Source organism: Corapipo altera, unplaced genomic scaffold (assembly GCF_003945725.1).
Source record: "Corapipo altera isolate COAL_440 unplaced genomic scaffold, ASM394572v1 202, whole genome shotgun sequence".
Taxonomy (NCBI): domain Eukaryota; kingdom Metazoa; phylum Chordata; class Aves; order Passeriformes; family Pipridae; genus Corapipo; species Corapipo altera.
The window spans coordinates 691,997-711,024 of NW_020884980.1; the positions used below are offsets into that span (position 1 = coordinate 691,997).

General features: G+C 45.6%; 1 protein-coding gene across 1 annotated transcript in view; it reads left to right on the plus strand.

Annotated features, from left to right (window-relative positions):
- The window catches only part of KDM5B (lysine demethylase 5B), a 55,519-nt gene that overhangs the window by 24,572 nt on the left and 11,919 nt on the right, over positions 1 to 19,028 (plus strand). The window contains exons 8-19 of the mRNA XM_027665732.1: positions 1,262 to 1,420; positions 1,958 to 2,077; positions 2,534 to 2,692; positions 3,154 to 3,335; positions 6,215 to 6,377; positions 7,388 to 7,507; positions 9,948 to 10,142; positions 10,689 to 10,870; positions 11,396 to 11,520; positions 11,830 to 11,980; positions 15,985 to 16,099; positions 18,077 to 18,432. Coding sequence (XP_027521533.1) covers positions 1,262 to 1,420; positions 1,958 to 2,077; positions 2,534 to 2,692; positions 3,154 to 3,335; positions 6,215 to 6,377; positions 7,388 to 7,507; positions 9,948 to 10,142; positions 10,689 to 10,870; positions 11,396 to 11,520; positions 11,830 to 11,980; positions 15,985 to 16,099; positions 18,077 to 18,432 — 2,027 coding nt within the window. The remainder of the gene's footprint in view (positions 1 to 1,261; positions 1,421 to 1,957; positions 2,078 to 2,533; positions 2,693 to 3,153; positions 3,336 to 6,214; positions 6,378 to 7,387; positions 7,508 to 9,947; positions 10,143 to 10,688; positions 10,871 to 11,395; positions 11,521 to 11,829; positions 11,981 to 15,984; positions 16,100 to 18,076; positions 18,433 to 19,028) is intronic.

A 19,028-nucleotide genomic window follows, 5' to 3' on the forward strand; every position in this document is an offset into this window, starting at 1 on the left:
AGGTGTTTCTGGGTCTCTCTGGGGTGTGTAGCAAAACCTCCTGTCATCTCTGTCACACTGAGGACTCCTGTGTTCTTCCCTGTGGCTGAAGCATGCCTGTGCCTGCTGGAATATCCATACTGCTAAAGGTTCTGGCTTTACAAAGCTGGAAATGACAGGATGGTTAAGTTTCACCATCTATAACTAAAGTAACTTGTTTTCTGTCTCCAAGGTACAGTCTCAAAATAAGCATTTTGAAAGCCTAGTCCAGTGGAAGCAGTTCTTGTGTGACCCGATCTCTCCCCATTGCTCTTTAACTTCAGGGGAGCTCAGTGCAGGCTGTGGCACTTCCACACACCTGCCCCTAATTCCACAATTTCAGCACTAAACTGTAAGCTTTGTTATTGAAATGCATCTTAAAAAAAAACCCTGTTCCTGCTCCAACTCTCCACACACCACCAACCCCCCTCCTCGAAACCCCAACCTGAAAGCACTGGTAGTTGTCTCACTTTTGTAAAGCCGATGCCAGGATTCTTTCTGCCTGGGCCACTACTTGAATCCCTCCTAAAACAAACAGCTTCTCATTTAATCCACACTTGTAGCTGAGAATGAAGAGGGCAAATACCAGAAGCCTGACACCACCATGCCCCACATGAAAAAGGCTTGTGGGGAGGAGCAGGAGATGAGGGTCTGCCTGTCCTCACAGCTCTGTTCTGTGTTTGGGAAGAGCTTTCCAGGCTGTTGCTGGTGAGAGTGGGATGTTGGACAGGCAGCAGACAGCCCTGCCAAGGGCTTGTGCCTGTTCCTTGGGGCTCGGGAGCTGCTCCACCACAATTAACAGCTGCTCCCCTGCCCAAAGCTCTCCTGGGAGGTTGGTGCCTTCTCTGGGGGAAAAAGAGGAGGAACCTCTTTCTCTCTTCTGAGGCCACGTGGTCTCAGAGGGGAATGAAACACCTGAGCACACCAACAGGAGAAGGGTTTGTGAGCCCCCAGCAGGTGTTGGGTTATACCTGCTGAGGCCACAGTGCTGCTGATGTGAACTGTCCTGGCACTGAGTCAAGTCTTCTGGCATTTGGAACAAAAAACCACATGGGAAGGGCTTGCAGCTCTTGTGGTCCTTCCTTAGATTACAGAGAGGATTATTTAAACTTGTACATGAGTATCTAGTGTTTGCTTGTCTCATTTCCATTGCAGAGATAAAGTGGAACAATAAGCTTTGGGAAATGTGGCAGATGAGTTACCTTCAGTGCTCACATTCCCACTCTGGAATTTCGTGTTACAGGTGGATTTGTACGTGTGTCTCCTGTGTGGCAGTGGGAACGACGAGGACCGGCTCCTGCTGTGCGATGGCTGTGATGACAGTTACCACACCTTCTGTTTAATTCCACCCCTCCATGATGTTCCCAAAGGGGACTGGAGGTGTCCCCAGTGTCTGGCTCAGGTAATCTGACAAACTGTTACAGTTAGGCTGAAGGTTACTTTGTGGATTATTTTTAAGATCCATCATAGGAATTGAAAATACAATTTGTTGTTATTTAAGGTTGTGCAAACAAGGTGATAGAGGTACAGCTAAAATGAAGACTGGGCGTGCTTCAAATTGGAAAGCTGTCACTTAATGCCAAAAATTGGTGTGCCTTGGAAGAACATCTAATTGGCATCCTTTCCTCTGTGCCTAAAATTGGAGTCTCACTGGGCGCTTCAGTGTAGTGCTCTATGGATCTTGTTCTGCACAGCTCTACAACAGTAAGGAGAAATTAGGCATATAAATTCATTAATGTTTATGCAGATTTATAAATAAATAAATATTGTGATTTGATGAATCAAGCAGCATTTCTTCTTCTGATCCCTGGGGCAGTGACTTCATCTCAGTGAGATGTCCTGCCTTCTTCCTCCTCACATGCTGTTATAGTAGCCCATTTGTGTAAATTCTGAGCACAGTGTTGTGTTAATATGGAAACAATCACCTTTTCAATTGCAGGAGTGTAACAAGCCTCAAGAAGCCTTTGGGTTTGAACAAGCAGCACGAGACTACACCCTGCGCACCTTTGGAGAAATGGCTGATGCGTTCAAGTCAGACTATTTCAACATGCCAGTACATGTATGTTCCTGCCTTACCCTGATGCTGTCACGTAGAGTTCATTTAGCGTGCTTAGTTAAAATAGATGTCTCTGGAGAGGGAGGGAAGAGTCCTGATTTTGAAGGGGATGAAATTCTGAGTCAGACGTTCTCATTTACGCCAGCGAATCCTGTTTCTTGCTGATGTCATGGTTTTTTTGTTCCACCAGCTGCTTGTGCTTTTGTTTGTTTCTTCCCACTTTTGAAGAAGTGTCTGTAGGGAGGAGATCTCTGACTGTCACCCATTCCTGAGAGAAGAGAGTAGCAGCATTTCCTGGAACCACGTTTCTGCTGTAGTTTTTTTCTCTTGTTGAAACAGTTCTGAAATGGGGAAAGGCTCCAAGCTAATGGAGGTTCCTTCCTGAGACAGCTTTGATGCACATACTTCTTCTCTACTGATTCCTCAGTATATACTCCTTTTTCTTCTTCTCATACCTAGATGGTCCCCACTGAGCTGGTTGAAAAAGAATTCTGGAGACTTGTCAGTACCATTGAAGAGGATGTGACTGTGGAATATGGAGCTGACATTGCTTCAAAGGAGTTTGGCAGTGGCTTCCCAGTTAGGGGTGGGAAGTTTAAAGTTAGACCAGAAGAAGAGGTAGGTCTTGGAGTTCACTGGGAATGTTTTTATTGCAGTTTTTTGTTAAATAAGGCTCCTTGGTTCAAAGCACAGTAATGGAACTGGTTTGCGAAGTGTTTGTTTTGTGTATCTGGCAGAGTATTAGAAAAGGAGAGTTATATCAGGGGTTTTGAATAAATAAAACTTGCTGTGATCAGACATCCAATGCCACAGGTTAATAGTAGTTAATAAATAACTGCTGAACTGAATAAAACCGAATAAAACCAAATAAAAAAGGTCTCATTTTAACAAAGCAGGTCAGGTCAGGGTTGTGAAAGGGGCAAAGAAAATGAAGGATTTAGTCTTTCATTCATTGACCTGTTTCTTATATTCCTCAGTTGGAAAAGGTCCTTTTCTTCTGTTGCTCTTCAGCAGTTTTATTTTCTTGGGCTTTTTACTTCCTGTTGTATAAACCTGCAACTGTTCTGTTCAATTTTCAGGAATACCTTGATAGTGGCTGGAATTTAAACAACATGCCTGTGATGGAGCAGTCTGTGCTTGCTCACATCACTGCAGACATCTGTGGGATGAAATTGCCCTGGCTGTATGTAGGAATGTGCTTTTCCTCTTTTTGTTGGCATATAGAAGACCATTGGAGCTATTCCATTAACTATCTGCATTGGTGAGTTTGAGGAATAAACCCAGCCTGGGAAACAAATCTCCCTTTCCTTTCCCCTTCTACTTCTTAATTAGTGGACTAAAACCAGATTCATAGAGCTCAGCCAGAGTAACCATTGCTGTCCTGTCACAGCAGGATTAAATTTGACAGTGTAATTCCTACATTGATTTGCTTTTGGACAAGAGGTCATATTTTGGAAAGAGACATCCATTCCCAGTTTTAAAAATCCATGAGAGATGCAGCAGATACTCCATCAAGTGTTTTATTATGCTCAATGTAAACTAAAAACCATGCAAGTTTTTTTTTTAAAAATCATCTTAACTTCAGCTAAGGACTCAGACCCAGCATGTTTTGTCTGTTAGATGGATCATGCTGTCATAAATCCTCTCATCAAGCCAACACTTGTCAGGTGTAATCAGGACAGATCTTTGCCATCTCTTTGATATTCTAAATAGATTGAACTTCTTGAACTTCTCACCTTACAACAGGTTTCCTAGAGTCTGGATTATTCTTGCCACTCTTCCTGAAACCTCTTTCCCTCAAGCTCTTTCCCTTTCCTTGTTCACATGAACAATAAAACCACATCCCAGCTGCTGTTCAGAGGGTCCTTTTTTGGTTGGTTATTCAGTTGCTGCTCCTTGAAATAGCTGCTGCTGTAGGGTGGCCCAAGAGCCAGTGACTTAATTCACTTAGCTTCATGGTACCTACTGTTACTAAAACAAATGTTTGAGTGAGGGTAAGTAAAAGAGTGACAGGATTACATGGTAAAAAGGATCTTCCTTGTCATGTGTTGCTGCTTTTTTCCTCCCCTTGGTCTGGGTCTTCAGTCGAGCCGACAGCTGTGGGCAGGAGAGGAGTTTGTTTGCAGTACAACCTTCATTTCTTCGAGGAGAGCTTCACTCACTGTTGTTAGAATGGCTTTGTGCCCTCCATAATGTGCCCCAAATTGCATTAGTGTTTGCAGCAAGGCCAGAAAGGTGCTTCAGTGTGTACACATGCATGTGCACACATATGTTCATTTAGATACACATGAGATTTTCCTGACCTGCTTTCAATTAATTTATCCTCCAGCAGGAAAGTCCTTGACATCTTTTCATTTGAGGATATTCTTCTTTATTTCCCTTCAGTGTAGAGGTTTGTCTGGGGTTTTAGCCTGTTGGAGAGGAATGTGCAGTTGAGGTTAAAGCTGTTCTTGGCCAGAGCAGGTGATCTGAACAACCTGCTGCTGCAGAGACAATGCTGCAAACTCTGAAGACTCCAGAAGTCAGGACTGGTTCCTGGCAAATCCTAGGGATGGTGTGTCCATCCTCAGTGTTCCTACATGAGCCATGGAGGAGCTCCCACATGCCCATGTCCTGATGAAGGATTGGGAGCAGCTAATCCCAAGTGACCCAGGCTGCAGCAGCAGAACTTTCCCAGGGCTGAAGGCAATAGTCCTCTTGCAGGACTCTGAGTCCTGTGTTAGTTCTAGAAATGGTAAAAGGAGAAAAAATCAAATCTTTGCTTCAGAGAGGCTTGGAAACTAATAAATAAGATGTCAGTTCTGGTCAGAGGAAGAATTATCATTGTTGCTGCTGGTATTTCTACAGGCAGGGTGTGGGGCAGTCAGGTAGCAGTGCAGAAGGAACTGTCACCTTCATCCACCTGCAGTGTGCTGGTCCCTAGGGCTGGCACCTCAACACCTCCAGTAGAATAGTGTCTCTCCCTCTTACCTGTTCTCCTGAAGTCCAGAGACTACCAGTTCCAGTATCCTGGTCCAAGTTTAGCACAGTTCATATCTGCTGTCACTCATTCCGTGGTGCTGACACATATCAAGTAGCAGAACTAAGTCTTGACTAACCCAGTGTTGGGTCTGGACACAGGATGGTTTTTAGTTGCATCTGTCACTGGTCTTCATGAATCTCTAGAGTTGTTCTGGGACAATGCTCAGGTCCAAGGCTGCAGAGTTATTCCAGGATGGTGACCAGGTCCGAGGCTGCCTAGTGATTTAACACTGCATAACAACTGTGATAGCAGTGTAAGTGCCCCCTCCACAGCCCATCCTGCTGGCTTTCCTCTTCCCCTGACACAGGGGCTGTGTGAATACAGGGGTAGGGATAGGCTTCTGCATTCACACTTCACTCTTTCCTTTTGGAATCCTCCCAATTGCATCATGATTACTGGAAAAAAAGAACACTGTTGGGTCAGCTTTGCTCTGCCGGCTCCTCAGGAGTCTGGGATAAGGTGATTTGTCTGTTTTCCTTTCTAAAGACCTTTTCTAACCTCGTTCTCTGTAAGGTCCTGAAGGCATTTTCATCTCAGTGCTGCAGTGAGCCAGTGCTAGTGTAAGCCTGAAACAGTATCTGCTGGAACACATCTGCATCACCTTAATTCTCTCAGCTGGCTTGCTTTGGGTTAAGCTGGTGCTAAAAGTTCTTTTTTTCCTCCTCTGGATATGGATTTGTTTTTCCCCTTGAAGTCTTTTGCATAATTCAGAAGTTTGATTTCTGCTTCCTGTGTGTTGCTTTTATGGCAGTTAAGCACAAGACAGAAAGAACTGGCTTTGGTTGCTAAACCCAAGAGGGAGTTTATGTTCATGGGAAAAGGCAAGCAGCTTATGTTTTGAAGTTGTGCTGAAATCAGCAGAACTTCAGTGAGAACTTCTTCAGACCATTTCCCCCGCCCCAGAATATTTGAAGTACCTGCTCAGAAGTGTAGGCAGCTAAAAAACAGATCTGGAGGAGAGGGACCTGTGTAAAATGTGAAGATTCAAGAAGGTACAGAACCTTTGCATTCCTTCCTGGTGATATGCCCTTCTTTTGACATGGTGTATTTTAAAGCAGAAGACTGAAAATGTAACTTAAAAGATTGCTTATATTTAACTTTTTTTAATAATCTTGCAGGGGGGAGCCTAAAACGTGGTATGGAGCCCCAGGGTACGCAGCTGAGCAGCTGGAGGATGTAATGAAGAAACTTGCTCCAGAGCTATTTGAGTCCCAGCCAGATCTCTTGCACCAACTTGTCACCATAATGAACCCGAACACTTTGATGGCCCACGGGGTGCCTGTATGTGTCGGACTCCTGTGCTACTCCCCAAACCCAACCCTCTTTGATTGGAACTCTACTTAAAGCTGATAATTGAAGCCACTTTTATTACAGAGATGGTGTGGTGGTTTCCATGTGTGCTGCATCTTCCTTATCCAGTGTAATGTGCCAGTGGGAGCAGATGGGCAGTGGAATCATTGCCTTTGGAAATGACTGGCAGACTCTTCTCTGGAGATCCATCTTGGATATTTCTGTTTCTGTGTCTCAGCTGGAAGGTTTAGGCTCAACCTTTGGAACAATGGCAGGAGCTCTTGTATGTCTGTTCAATCAGACACCATTTTTTTTTTTTCTTTTGCATAGAGTTTCTGTCAAGGGCCCAAACCCCATTCTTCCTTTATTTGTCATCCACATCCTCTTATTTTTCCTGGATAAGTCCTTAGGTATTTAAAAAACATTTTTTTCATCAGTTTCCATCTTATTCCATACTAGATTATTCATGGGAATTATGTCCCTTTACAATTTAATTGGCTTTTGATGAGCTGACCTTGGGACTTAAAAGGAAAATCTGGAAAAAGCAGCAAAATTTTTGGTGTCTCCTATGCTTTGGTAGCTTCCAAAATGAAAAGATGCAGGAAGACCTAACTGCTTGCATGCTGACTTGTATAGCCCCAACAGTGTTAGATTTACAGCAGTATGAACTTTAAGGTTCCCAGTTTCTCTTCCCCTTCAACTGCACATTGGAGAGAGCTGGATCTGTGCTAACCCCAACCCTGAGCACCTGCACAGAGGCAGTGAGGTGCACCAGGCCCAGGAAGCCAACTTAGAACTGTTCAGAGTGGGGGTGTGGCTGAATGGAACCCTTTGCTGTCCGGGGTTTTACATGGTCTGGTACCAAATGCCAGTTGTGACTCTTGGGCTTACGGTTTAAAACGCTTCAGAGTCCTCACAGAAGTTACTGGGAGTTGGAAATCCATGTTCTCCTTGCAGCTCTGTTTAGGTGTGACCTAACACTGGTCTGTCTGTCCTGCCAGGTGTACCGGACCAACCAGTGTGCTGGGGAGTTTGTGATCACCTTTCCCAGAGCTTATCACAGCGGCTTCAACCAGGGCTTCAACTTTGCTGAAGCTGTGAACTTCTGCACCGTCGACTGGGTACGTTCCAAACCAGTTTTTTCCCTAAGTGAGCAGTTCCAAACCTGTTCTTAGCTGCTGTACAGCTCTGATTTGCTGCTGATGCACAAATCTAGGCCACAGATCAGAAGAAGCCTGTTACTGGCAGTGTGATGTTTGCTGAGGGGTTTCTGTCATGCACTGAACTGTGGGTTTCCTCTGGTTCCAAAGATTTGGTTTGGAATTGTACATCAGGGCTGATGGAGCTTTTGCAGCAGGAGGGAAGCACAGCCCCATGCATGCCTGGAGGATGAGATACACCAGTGCTGCTGGAGTCTGCTCCTTTTTGTGTTCCCAAATTCCTTTTCAAATCAAAAGCTGGAATGAAATTTCCTAGTTTATTGCACTGGGAATTTTCTAAGAGGTACTTTCTGCAGCTGGAAACCAAATTCAAGGTGGATATGTTTTCTGCTTTTAACTTCTGTGATAAAATCAAGTGATACTTGTAACACACATTAAGAACAGTTAAAGACTTTGATAGTCCTCTTGGGCAAAAAAATAGGAATTGCATCTCATGTGAGCACATCCTCTTGGACAGCAGAGGTGCTGTAGGTTTTTAGGGAAAAACATTCCAGTGAGAAGGGAGCAGAAAGTTCTCAAGTTCAAACAGAAAGTTTGCAGACCAGTACTTCATTTGCAGTAAGCTTCACTCAGCTCACTGAAACAGCAGAGATGGGCACACATTGCAGTTATTAGGTCACAGTTAGTGAATAAGTTCTTTGTCTTTAAAATATGCACAAATGGAGGAGAGTTGCTCCAAAGTTACAAGTAACTTTTCCTTCCCAGCAGATGACTCAGACACACAGTGTTGTCTGATCTCAGAAAGATCCTTTGAAGCTTCTGATATTTCAAGTTGCTCTTCTGATTTTTTTTTTCTCCCCCCCAAAAAGGTCTTTGCTATTTGTAAGTGTAGCCCAACTGAGAAGTTTGTTAGATTTAAAAAACATCACTTAGAAGAGGAAGATGACTTAATATTGCAAGAAAGCTTTCTGCACTACAACTGTGCTCATGTGGCAGTTGGTTTGGTTTGGTTTTTCCTCTTGTCTTTCCATGAGTTTCATTCTGGACTTGCACGTAACCTCATTGTTCCCTGAACATCACTATCTGCCTGACATTAAAATAAAGCTGGGAGTGACCTGCCCAGCTCATGGTGAATTCTGTGCTCTGTCTGCAGCCAGTTAGGGACTTCAGTAGTGCATAGAGTCAGCAGTTTCTTCTGCTGCAGCACAGTTTATGTCCCCATAAACAAACCATGTCAGGGAGAAGAAGGCCCAGCGTGCTCTGCACATGCCTGGGATGGGACATCCCTCGAGTGGTGGGAGCAGGGCAGGTGCCTGTACTTGTCCTTCTGATGCTTCCCTGGCCTCTGTGTATTTTTATCTTGGGTATTCCTGAGCCCGCTGTGGTTTGGTGATTTAGCTGCCCCTAATTACAGTCTCTCCAGAGAGGACACCCCCCCAGCTACACAGCTCATACCCACAGAGCAAGAGCCATGAGCATTCCTGGTGTGCACAACTTAGAATCATAGAATCAGCTGGGTTGGAAGGGACTTCCAAGATCATCAAGTCCAACCCTTGATCCAACCCTGCTGCAGTTACCAGCCCATGGCACTGATGCCACATCCAGTCCCTTTTTAAAAACCTCCAGGGATGGAGAATCCACCACTTCCCTGGGCAGCCCATTCCAATGTCTGACCACCCTTTCTGTAAAGAAATCCTTCCTAATATCCAACCTAAACCTCCCCTGGCACAGCTGAAGACCGAGCCCTCTTGTCTTGCTGAGAGTTGCCTGGGAGAAGAGACCAACCCCCAGCTGGCTCCCCCCTCCTGTCAGGGAGTTGCAGAGAGTGAGGAGGTCTCCCCTGAGCCTCCTCCTCTCCAGGCTGAACAGCCCCAGCTCCCTCAGCCTCTCCTCACAGCACTTGTGCTCCAGTCCCTTCCCCAGCCTCGTTGCTCTTCTCTGGACCTGCTCCAGCCCCTCAATGTCCTTCCTGAACTGAGGGCCCAGAACTGGACACAGCACTCCAGGGGTGGCCTCACCAGCACTGAGTCCAGGGGAAGAATCACTTCCCTGGACCTGCTGGCCACACTATTCCTGAGCCAGGCCAGGATCCATTGGCCTTCTTGGCCACCTGGGCACACTCTGGCTCCTGTTCAGCTTCTTGTCCATCCAAACTCCCAGGTCCCTCTCTTCCTGGCTGCTCTCCAGCCACTCTGTCCCCAGCCTGTAGCGCCGCAGGGGGTTGTTGGGGCCAAAGTGCTGTCTTGATTTCTGTCGTTTTACGCTCTGAAGTATGAACATTGCTGCAAGGAAGATTTGTCTTGACCTTTCCCTGGGGTAGTTTTTGGTCAGTTGTTTGAAGAGTCAGCGCCTTAATGTCACTGTCCAAATGAACCCCCCCAATGCCCCCTCTGTCCCACAGCTGCCCCTGGGCCGTCAGTGTGTGGAGCATTACCGGCTGCTGAACCGCTACTGTGTGTTCTCCCACGATGAGATGATCTGTAAAATGGCTTCCAAAGCAGATGTTCTGGACGTTGTGGTGGCATCTACGGTCCAGAAAGACATGGCTATTATGATTGAAGAGGAGAAGAGGTTGCGTGAGAAGGTTGATAAACTGGTGAGTTGTTGGAAATAATAGTTTGGGTTGGAAGGAACCTAAAAACTCATCTCATTCTGCCCTCCTGCCATGGACAAGGACACCTTCCACTAGACCAGGTTGCTCCAAGTCCTGTCTAACCTGGCCTTGAACACTTCCAGGGATGGGATTTATTATAATGAATGAAGGAACAGTTGAAACAGTGATGTGAGGACATGCTGGTACTTTTAGTGGGGAGTCAGTGGCTTAGAGGTACATAGTTCCTTCCTGTGTCATGAATTTCAGAGGACCACCTGGGTAAAGAATCATTTATTGTGCATCTTGTCTTAGCACCTGCCTTTTAATATTGTTCAAATGTTGCTTTTAAAGTAATATTTCTCCTTTCAGTAATGTAGTCAGAAAAGCTGTTTTTTCATTACCAAAATTTCTATCTACCTGGGTTTAATATCTTATTTCTAAAAACTTCATTGATAAATTTACCTTCTGATGTTTTAGCTTGGAATAGTCACCTCTTTGTAACAGTCACCTCTTTGTTAGTCTTTGAAGTGATGTAACACTCTCTTGCAGGGAGTGACCGACTCAGAGAGGGTGACATTTGAGCTGTTCCCTGATGACGAGCGACAGTGTTTGAAGTGTAAAACCACCTGCTTCATGTCAGCAGTTTATTGTCCCTGTAAACCTGGATTGTTGGTGTGCTTGTACCATGTTGAGGACCTCTGCTCCTGTCCCACCTACAAATACAAAGTGGGGTAAGCTTGAGATAGCAACTAATACCATGATCTGAAGTTATTCTTGTCTGTGTAGGTACCGTGGTTTGGTAATCTGGTGCTTGCTTTGCTGTCAGTAGGGCTGGTTTCTGTTTCTGTTTCAGTCCTTTGCAAATCCAGTGCCCCCATAACAACAGACCTGTTTTGTGCTTGCACACAAAGCCTCTTTCTCTTCAGCATTCAGCTCTTCTTGCTCTATAATGGCAAAAATTGCTGGCTAAGTTAGTTTGCATTTTTATTTATAGCAACAAGGTCATTGTCCCTTATATCCAGTCCTTGCCAGGACATATTGTTGTGCTTTTCAGAGCTTTCCTTCCTGTTGTCAGCTTTCCTTTGCTATTTGGTAGATCTTTGTCCTACGTGAATGGAGCTTTCTTTAAGACAGTTTCACAGTTCCTTAATTGTCCTGCTGAAATCACTTTTTGAAGTAATTGCAACTTTGAAATTGTCTCAGGGAGAACCGTGGTGTGGCTGTAGGTCTTAATTTGGATTCTGTGCTGCCTGCAGGTACCGCTACACCCTGGAGGAGCTGTACCCGATGATGAACGCGCTGAAGATGCGCGCGGAGTCCTACAACGAGTGGGCTTCCAACGTCAACGAGGCTCTGGAGGCAAAAATTAACAACAAAAAAAGTGAGCGTCTTACCTGTTGTCTGCAGCGCATAAAAAGGGCTGATTTTTCAGTTTTTTGGTAGCAGCTTTTTTCTTCTGTGACAGCCAAAAGAAATCATGTGTCATTTCATGTTTTAAAGTAAGTATTTCAGCTGTTACAGTCCCAGAAGTGATGCTAAGCTGTCTCTGTGTGACGAGACTGTAAATCACTTTGACACAAAATAAAACTGGAGTAGAAATAGAAACGCACTTAATGTGTTGTGTTTCTAAGCCTTACCGTGGAAATCCATGGCAGAGGGAGACTTCTTAACTTAATGTCTTTCCCAACAGGTCTCATCAGTTTTAAGGCTTTGATAGAAGAATCAGAAATGAAAAAGTTTCCAGACAACGACCTGCTGCGACACCTCCGGCTGGTGACGCAGGACGCGGACAAATGTGCCTCAGTGGCCCAGCAGCTGCTGAACGGCAAGAGACAAACCAGGTAAGTGTCACTGTGTGTCTGCAGCAAAATCGAGGCACCAGAGATGGATGGCAGTGGCCAGTGATGGACTCCAGTGCTCTGCAAGACTTAAAAATTGGAGGAATCTCTCAGTGTCCTCAAGAGAGCTGTCTTTGACAGGGAGATTCACCTTTACTCTGTGTAATAACTTAAACATTCTGAGCTTTCAAATCTCCTCTTGCTCCGTGTGTGACAGCTGGGCAGTAAATTTATTCCAGTGTTCCCTGAAAGGAAAAAATGGTGTGGTACAAAGACAAAGTCACAGCCAGCAAGATACAGTCCACTTGTCTTTGTGCCACAGGGGCTGTAAATCTGTCCATAGTGCAGGTGTCATTGTATTCATTACCCTCTGCCTTGTGGAAAAATGAAGTGCCTTAACTCCCTGAGCTGCTGCTGGTGGGAATGTTGTATGAAAACTCTGAAAAATACCTGCTCTGTATATTGAATCTTTTAGACAGGTTATTTGCTCAAGAGATTTGAAGGTAGGGCAGTGTTTGAGTAACACATCCTTTGTGAACTGTCTGCCTGGTCCTGCTGGCACTTCCATGTCTGAAATAAGTTGAAAAGAGCCAGAAGAACAGAAGGCCAAGGCCAGATCTCCTCATTACATGAGTCTGGTTGTGCCTGTATTGATATAAGAGCCTTTCTCTCAGGATCCACAAGTTACCATCTTCTGCTGCACATTCTCCACCCACACACAGAATCCCAGACTGGTTTGGGGGTTAGAAAGGACCTTAAAGATCATCTTGCTCTACCCCCTGCTATGGGCAGGGACACCTTCCACTAGCCCAGGTTGCTCCAAGCACCGTCCAACCTGGCCTTGGACACTTCCAGGGATGGGACAGCCACAGCTTCTCTGAGCAACCTGTGCCAGGGCCTCACCACCCTCACAGGGAAGAATTTCTTCCCAATATCTCATCTAACTGTGCTCTCCTTCAGCTTAAAGCCATTGGTTGTGGCACCCACACTCACCGTGGGCACATCGAGCCTCAGGGGACAGTGGTTTCTAAGAAAATGTTGTGTTTATGTATGTGGAAGACAGTACTGCTCATGTCCAACAGTCTAAAGTATGGAGTACTCCAGGAAAAATTGAGTCTCATTTGTTCCATCTGGACAACTTTCACCCATTTCTGCTGATTTGAACAACATGGTGTTTGTTGGAGCAGTTGTTTTTTGTGCTGGTGGAACTGCACGTGTGTGGTTCCTGCATGTTACTTGCCTCAGCAGGAGCTGTGTAGCTTGTCACTCCTGTGTTCTTGCAGTACTTTAAAGACTGGCTTGGAAGGACTTCTGGAGTAGAATATTCTGCTGTCACATTTAGACATGATTCTTGTCTTCCTTCCTGGTGATCTCTGTGTAAGCCTTTGTAGCAGGGACTTGATAAAAATTCACCTTTGCTGTCTTGCACACACAAGAGGATGAAGCCCCTCTTCATATGTTGCTTTTATGTGTCATAGCAACATAAAAATATTGCAACTGGGAATGAGAAATTCAGCACTCCCACAGGCTTCGGCCACGCAGGGAACTTCCAACCTGGACATTTGTGGCGCCATCATCAAAGGACTTGTTCACTCCTGATCTTCTCCTTCATTTGGTGTTGAGCCATCTCTTCTCCTTCTGGCATCCCCCGTCTGGGTTCTCCCATCCCTGGTGCTTGCTCAGGTCTCCCGATGCTGAACTGGGAGCAGCAGCCAAGCCCTTCCCAGCTGCTCTATGCCAGATGGGTCCTTCCTGCTCTGAATGTGTCCCTGACTTTGCTTCTCCTGGGAAAAGCTGGGAGCAATTTTTATCTTCATCTCCTTGACTAGGTCTGTTCTCTTGTCACCATGAGAGGCTCTCAGCCTTCCTCACAGCTGGGCCTGCCAGCCCCTGGGGCATCATCCTGTGCTGCTCTACACAGCGACAAGGCAGCACTTGGACTGAGATTCTCCTTTGCTATAATAGAGGCTTTAGCCCTTCTCTCACCATTTCTACTTTGATTTTTTTTTTGGCATGTTTCTGGGAGAAGTCCAGTTTCAGGTCTTCATAATTTTTAGGAGTTTTAGAAAACCGTGGTACTTGATTATCTTTTTTCTTAAAAGATTGAAGAGGGGAGTGCTCATAACCTGTGAAGGAAGATATAAAGAAGAGAATTATCTGTTTAATTTCTTAGTAAGTGTTACATCAAATACAGATTCATCTGCCTGAAGCTGCAGGATGCTGGGCAGCCTTCATCACGCTGAGTGCCAGGTGTTGGTTGGGAAGGATTGTGGATTCTGCTTAAAATTTGGTTCATGCTTTTGGCAAACTTTTCATTATGGACTGAGCATTTTTGTCTGATCCCAAATTTGGAAGAGTCGTGCAGGAGACTTGGCTCCTTTGGGAAGGTTGTCCCTGTTAGTCATGGCAGTCAGTGACACGGGAGGATCTCCTCCAGTGTAGCCAACACAGGGGTTCCTGGGGAGAAGACCAGGAGAGATGAGGATATTGTCTTAGACTAAATCCTGTCACTCTTGCTCACCAGTTTGTCTGCATTACCTGAAGAGATGCAAATGGGCTGCACATCCCTATTTCCTCTGCTTCTCTCAGTGCTGGGGGATTAAACCTCCCCAGATACTGGTTGGAAGAAGTTCTGTGAACATCTAAATTGGGCCAGAGCACAGCGTGTTCCTCATTCTCCTGGCACTGAAAGGGGACAGTGTTTCTGACCTGCTACCATAAAGGGATGTTTTCCCTGTCCATCTCCTTCCCTCTCTAGGCCTCGTGAAACTTGTTCTGCTTCTTAGTCTCCAAGAATTTAGAGACTTTATGCTTGGAGAACTTCGTGATTAAATAACCCTGGATGGACGTGGGATGGCTTCTGTCTGGCTTTTTCTTAGGCTCATGTATTTTCTGGTTATCAAAAGTGTCTTGTGAGAGTCAGTTTTGCCATTTAGATATGTATATGTAAATAAATATTTATGTATTTAAAAACCTGTGCCTTTCCCTAGAAGATACTGTAGAGCTTCCACAGAAAACAGTAGAACAAAGCACACTGTAAGGAAACCTGTGTTGTACCTGAGGCTTTGAATTTATTTTTTTGTTCAACTGATCGTGGGGTTTTGAACTCCCAATGTGATCCTGTGTATCCTTTAAAAATACCTATTTTTAACCCAGAGTGGTAAATTAAGATTAATTTTATAGTGTTCACATTCCAGTCGTGCTGGCATATCCTGCTGGGCTGTTGTTCTCCTCTTTTGTGTAAATGACACACTGTGGATTCAATTGGAGCCAGCATTGTAAGGGATCTCTTTCCTTTTCTGTTCAGGGTTCTCAGACCTCGTTAATAGTGGCTTGAGTTTAGAGAGGTTTTTAATATTGGCCAGTTTGTTAACACTTCTAAGCCACTCATTTGATACAAAGCTTTTAGATAAAAATAAAAGTGCTGATTTCAGCGTAGAGAGGATTTTTCAGAAGTGCCTACACGACCTGTCAATATAAAACCCATTCAGAATTGGGATTTGTTCTCTTTTGGTGTGGGCATGGGCAGAGCTGACTACAATAGCTATTGCAACGTAACTGAATAGTTTATCCACAGTTGCTTTGTGTTCTGGAAAAAAGCCTAATTTTATTCCATAATAACCAGTGCCCTTCCAAGGCTGAGTAGTTGTTCCAGAATCCCATTTAATATGAGTGTTTCAACAATAGCTCGTTCTGCTGTGGCGGACTGAGGTTTCTCATGTATGTGAGCCCTGGGCTGCTTGGGTGCTTGTGAATATTCTGTTATTCCTCAGTAAGGCCTGACTGACAAGAAATCATGAGCAGATGTTAGGGAATCAAAAAAATCTAGGATGTTTGGGGTTGGAAGGAAGTTTAAAGCTCATCTTGTTCCACTCCCTGCTATGGGCAGGGACACCTTCTGTAGACCAGGTTGCTCCAAGCCCCGTCCAACCTGGCCTCGAAGTTCAGATATTTTATTTCTATTTTTTTTCAGTGGTAACCAGGAAAGCTGAACCGTGTCATTGCAGGTACCGCTCCGGAGGAGGGAAGTGTCAGAACCAGCTGACAGTGAACGAGCTCCGGCTGTTCGTGAGGCAGCTCTATGCCCTGCCCTGTGTCCTCAGCCAGACACCACTGCTCAAGGTAACTTGGAAATCCTAGAGGAGAGAACGTGAGCGTTGGCAGGGATGGATTTGCCCTGCATCCATCTCCTGTCTCACTGTTTGCTCCAAGAACTAATACCTGTGCACGGGCAGACCGGAGTGACTTGTGCGCAGGGGATTCAGGAAGGGAGCTCTGACCTGCTGGAGTTCACGGGCAGCAGATTTTTATACTACACAGGCAAATCAAAGTGTTAGTGTTGTATAAAGGAGAAGCAGCAGGATGACCTGGGCAACTACAGGTTAAAAGTTTGAGGTCAGTTAACTGGTCTGCTCTTGAGAGAAACCAGGTTAATGTGAGAACATTCAAACTCCGCAGTACTCTGAGGGAGCTCTCTCTTATCACCTTCATTCTTTGTTAGTCTGGAATCAGCTTTCTTATAATCTTGTAATTAGATCCTTTCTCATGTTCTCTACCCACATTCCAGGAAACCCCACAGATAACTCCAGCCAAACCCAGCCCAGGCTGCCCAAATCTTTGCTCTAGCAGAGAACATGCTGCTGTCAGGGAGTCAGGTCACTGTGTCCCCCACACAGCTGGTGCTGTTTCTGTGCTCCCCAGATGATCAACCCTCAGACGAGCTGAAAGTAATTCAAAATTTCACTTCAGAATTTGCCAAAATGTTGCATATCACACCGAGGGGCAATTAAAAAAAAGGAAAATAAAGTCTGGGCAGCTGCAATTCCTGTCTTAAAGGAGAGGGTTTTGCATATTTGTGACACTTGGAACCAGGAGATGCTGTGTCCGGCTCCAGAACTGTCCCTTAAGTGTCCATACCACACTGAGAGACCAGACAGTGTTGTGTAACTGAACGGGAGTAGACCAGTTCAACTCAGCTTTGGCTGCTGCCTCGGAAGCTTTATCAGCCCTGCAGTGTGTGGATCAGATTTGATACAATCCTATTTACAGTTTTTTGTTTATAGCACTGGAGCTGTGAAGTTCTCTTGCTGGTTGAAAAGCAGAAGTTCGGAAATTCCAGACATGCAAACAGTTCCTCTCCATCTGGCATTCTTGAACAGGGAAACAGCAAACACATATGGTCAGGGTGTTCCTTTATATCATCCTCAACAAGCCTCAGTTATATGGAGTCATGTAAATCACGCTGTTAATGTAAATGACCAACAGTAACTGGAGATGGGTTCCCAATTTAATCTGTCTCTTGTTAAGGCTTTATTCCACGCTGGGGGAGGCTGCCCACCCTGGGAAACAGTCTTGCTGGCAAGATGCCAAGGTGTCAGCTGTGAGGGAAGAACTTCCTGCAGGAACAGCATTTCAGGCAGTACTGGGAGCACTGGGCAGGATGCTCCATGCAGAATAATCCCAGCCTTGGCAGTGGGATTGCTCTGGGTGACTGTGCCTTAACCTGGGAAAAGTGCAAACAGCCCCAGAGGTACCTTTTAGGGTGATTAGCTGCAGAGTGTATGGAGAGAGAAAGAGTAGCAATGCATGAGAGAGTAAAATGCCTGTGGCTCATTGGCACTGTGGGGTGCGGCTCAAAAACCTTAACAGTGCAGCAGAAATGAATCCCAGAGCATCCCAGTGTTCTTCAAAGCCTTCTTAATCCTCACTTTTCTCTTCCTCAGCTGCCATTCTGAACCATTCCAGAACAAAGCCAGACAGCAGCACTTGTGGCACACTCAATTTCCCTTTAGATTGTTCTTCCCAACCCTCTTTCTGACACCTGTCTCAGCTCACAGGAGTTGGGGGTGGAATTCCCTTGTTCTGGGATACTCAAGCTTGTGGCCACATTATGTATGAGGAGGTGCTGGTACTTACATTGTCTGTTGAAGACACAGTTGAAGTGTTCCAGACATTGGGATAATTTGCCACGTGCACTGTGCGTGTGGCAGTGGGGTGTTTGCCAGGAGCCTGCACTCCATGGTTAACCTTGCACTTCCACGGTTAAGTGACTTGGCAGTGGATTTTTCTCTGATTTATTGTTGCATCTGTGTATTTCAGGACCTTCTTGACCGTGTGGAAGCTTTCCAACAGCAAAGCCAAAAACTCCTTTCTGAGGAAATGCCCAGTGCTGCGGAGCTGCAGGAGCTGCTGGACGTCAGCTTTGACTTTGACGTTGACCTGCCCCAGCTGGCCGAGCTGCGGACGCGCCTGGAGCAGGCCCGCTGGCTCGAGGATGTGCACTTGGCTTCCTCAGACCAAAACTCCCTCACTCTGGATGACATGAGGCGTCTCATAGACTCGGGGGTGGGACTCGCGCCCTACCCGGCGGTGGAGAAGGCGATGGCGAAGCTGCAGGAGCTCCTCACCGTGTCCGAGCACTGGGATGACAAAGCCAGGAACCTGATAAAGGCCAGGTAGAGCTAAATCTCAGTGTTGCATTTGGGAATTCCGTGAGCTGTTCCAGATGGAAGTGCCATGGCTCCTGAAGAGGCTCCCCTTTGTTCATCCAGTTCACAGCAGGAAGGCAAAGCTTGTTCCAGCCAGAAGGGACAGGGCTGGAGAAGGAGAATGAGGCATGGAGTCATTTTGGTTGCCTTGCCGTGTTTGTGGTGCTCCACCATCATTATGCAAATTCTCCTTTTACCACAAGAAAGGGGTTTAAGATGCTTCTTCCTTCTTTTCCACCTTCTTCTCCCACCCAGTGTCAGGCTGGAGGATGCGAGTCCAGATGGAGCTTAGATATGTACCACCAATGGGTAAAATTTATAGTCCATGCAGGACTATTTCTAACTAACAAGGAGGAGACTTTTCCATATTAGTGGGTGCAGGGGAGAAGGAAATAGGCCAAGTACATCCTTACTAAGAAAAATTTTCTTGCTTGTTGTTTTGACCTCCTGATTTCTAAAGAAAAATGGGGGTACTGCAAACTTGTGTGCCAGGGTTTTCCCTTCAAGATTTTCGATTTTCCTTTTTCCTTTCCTTTTTCCTTTCCTTTTTCCTTTCCTTTTTC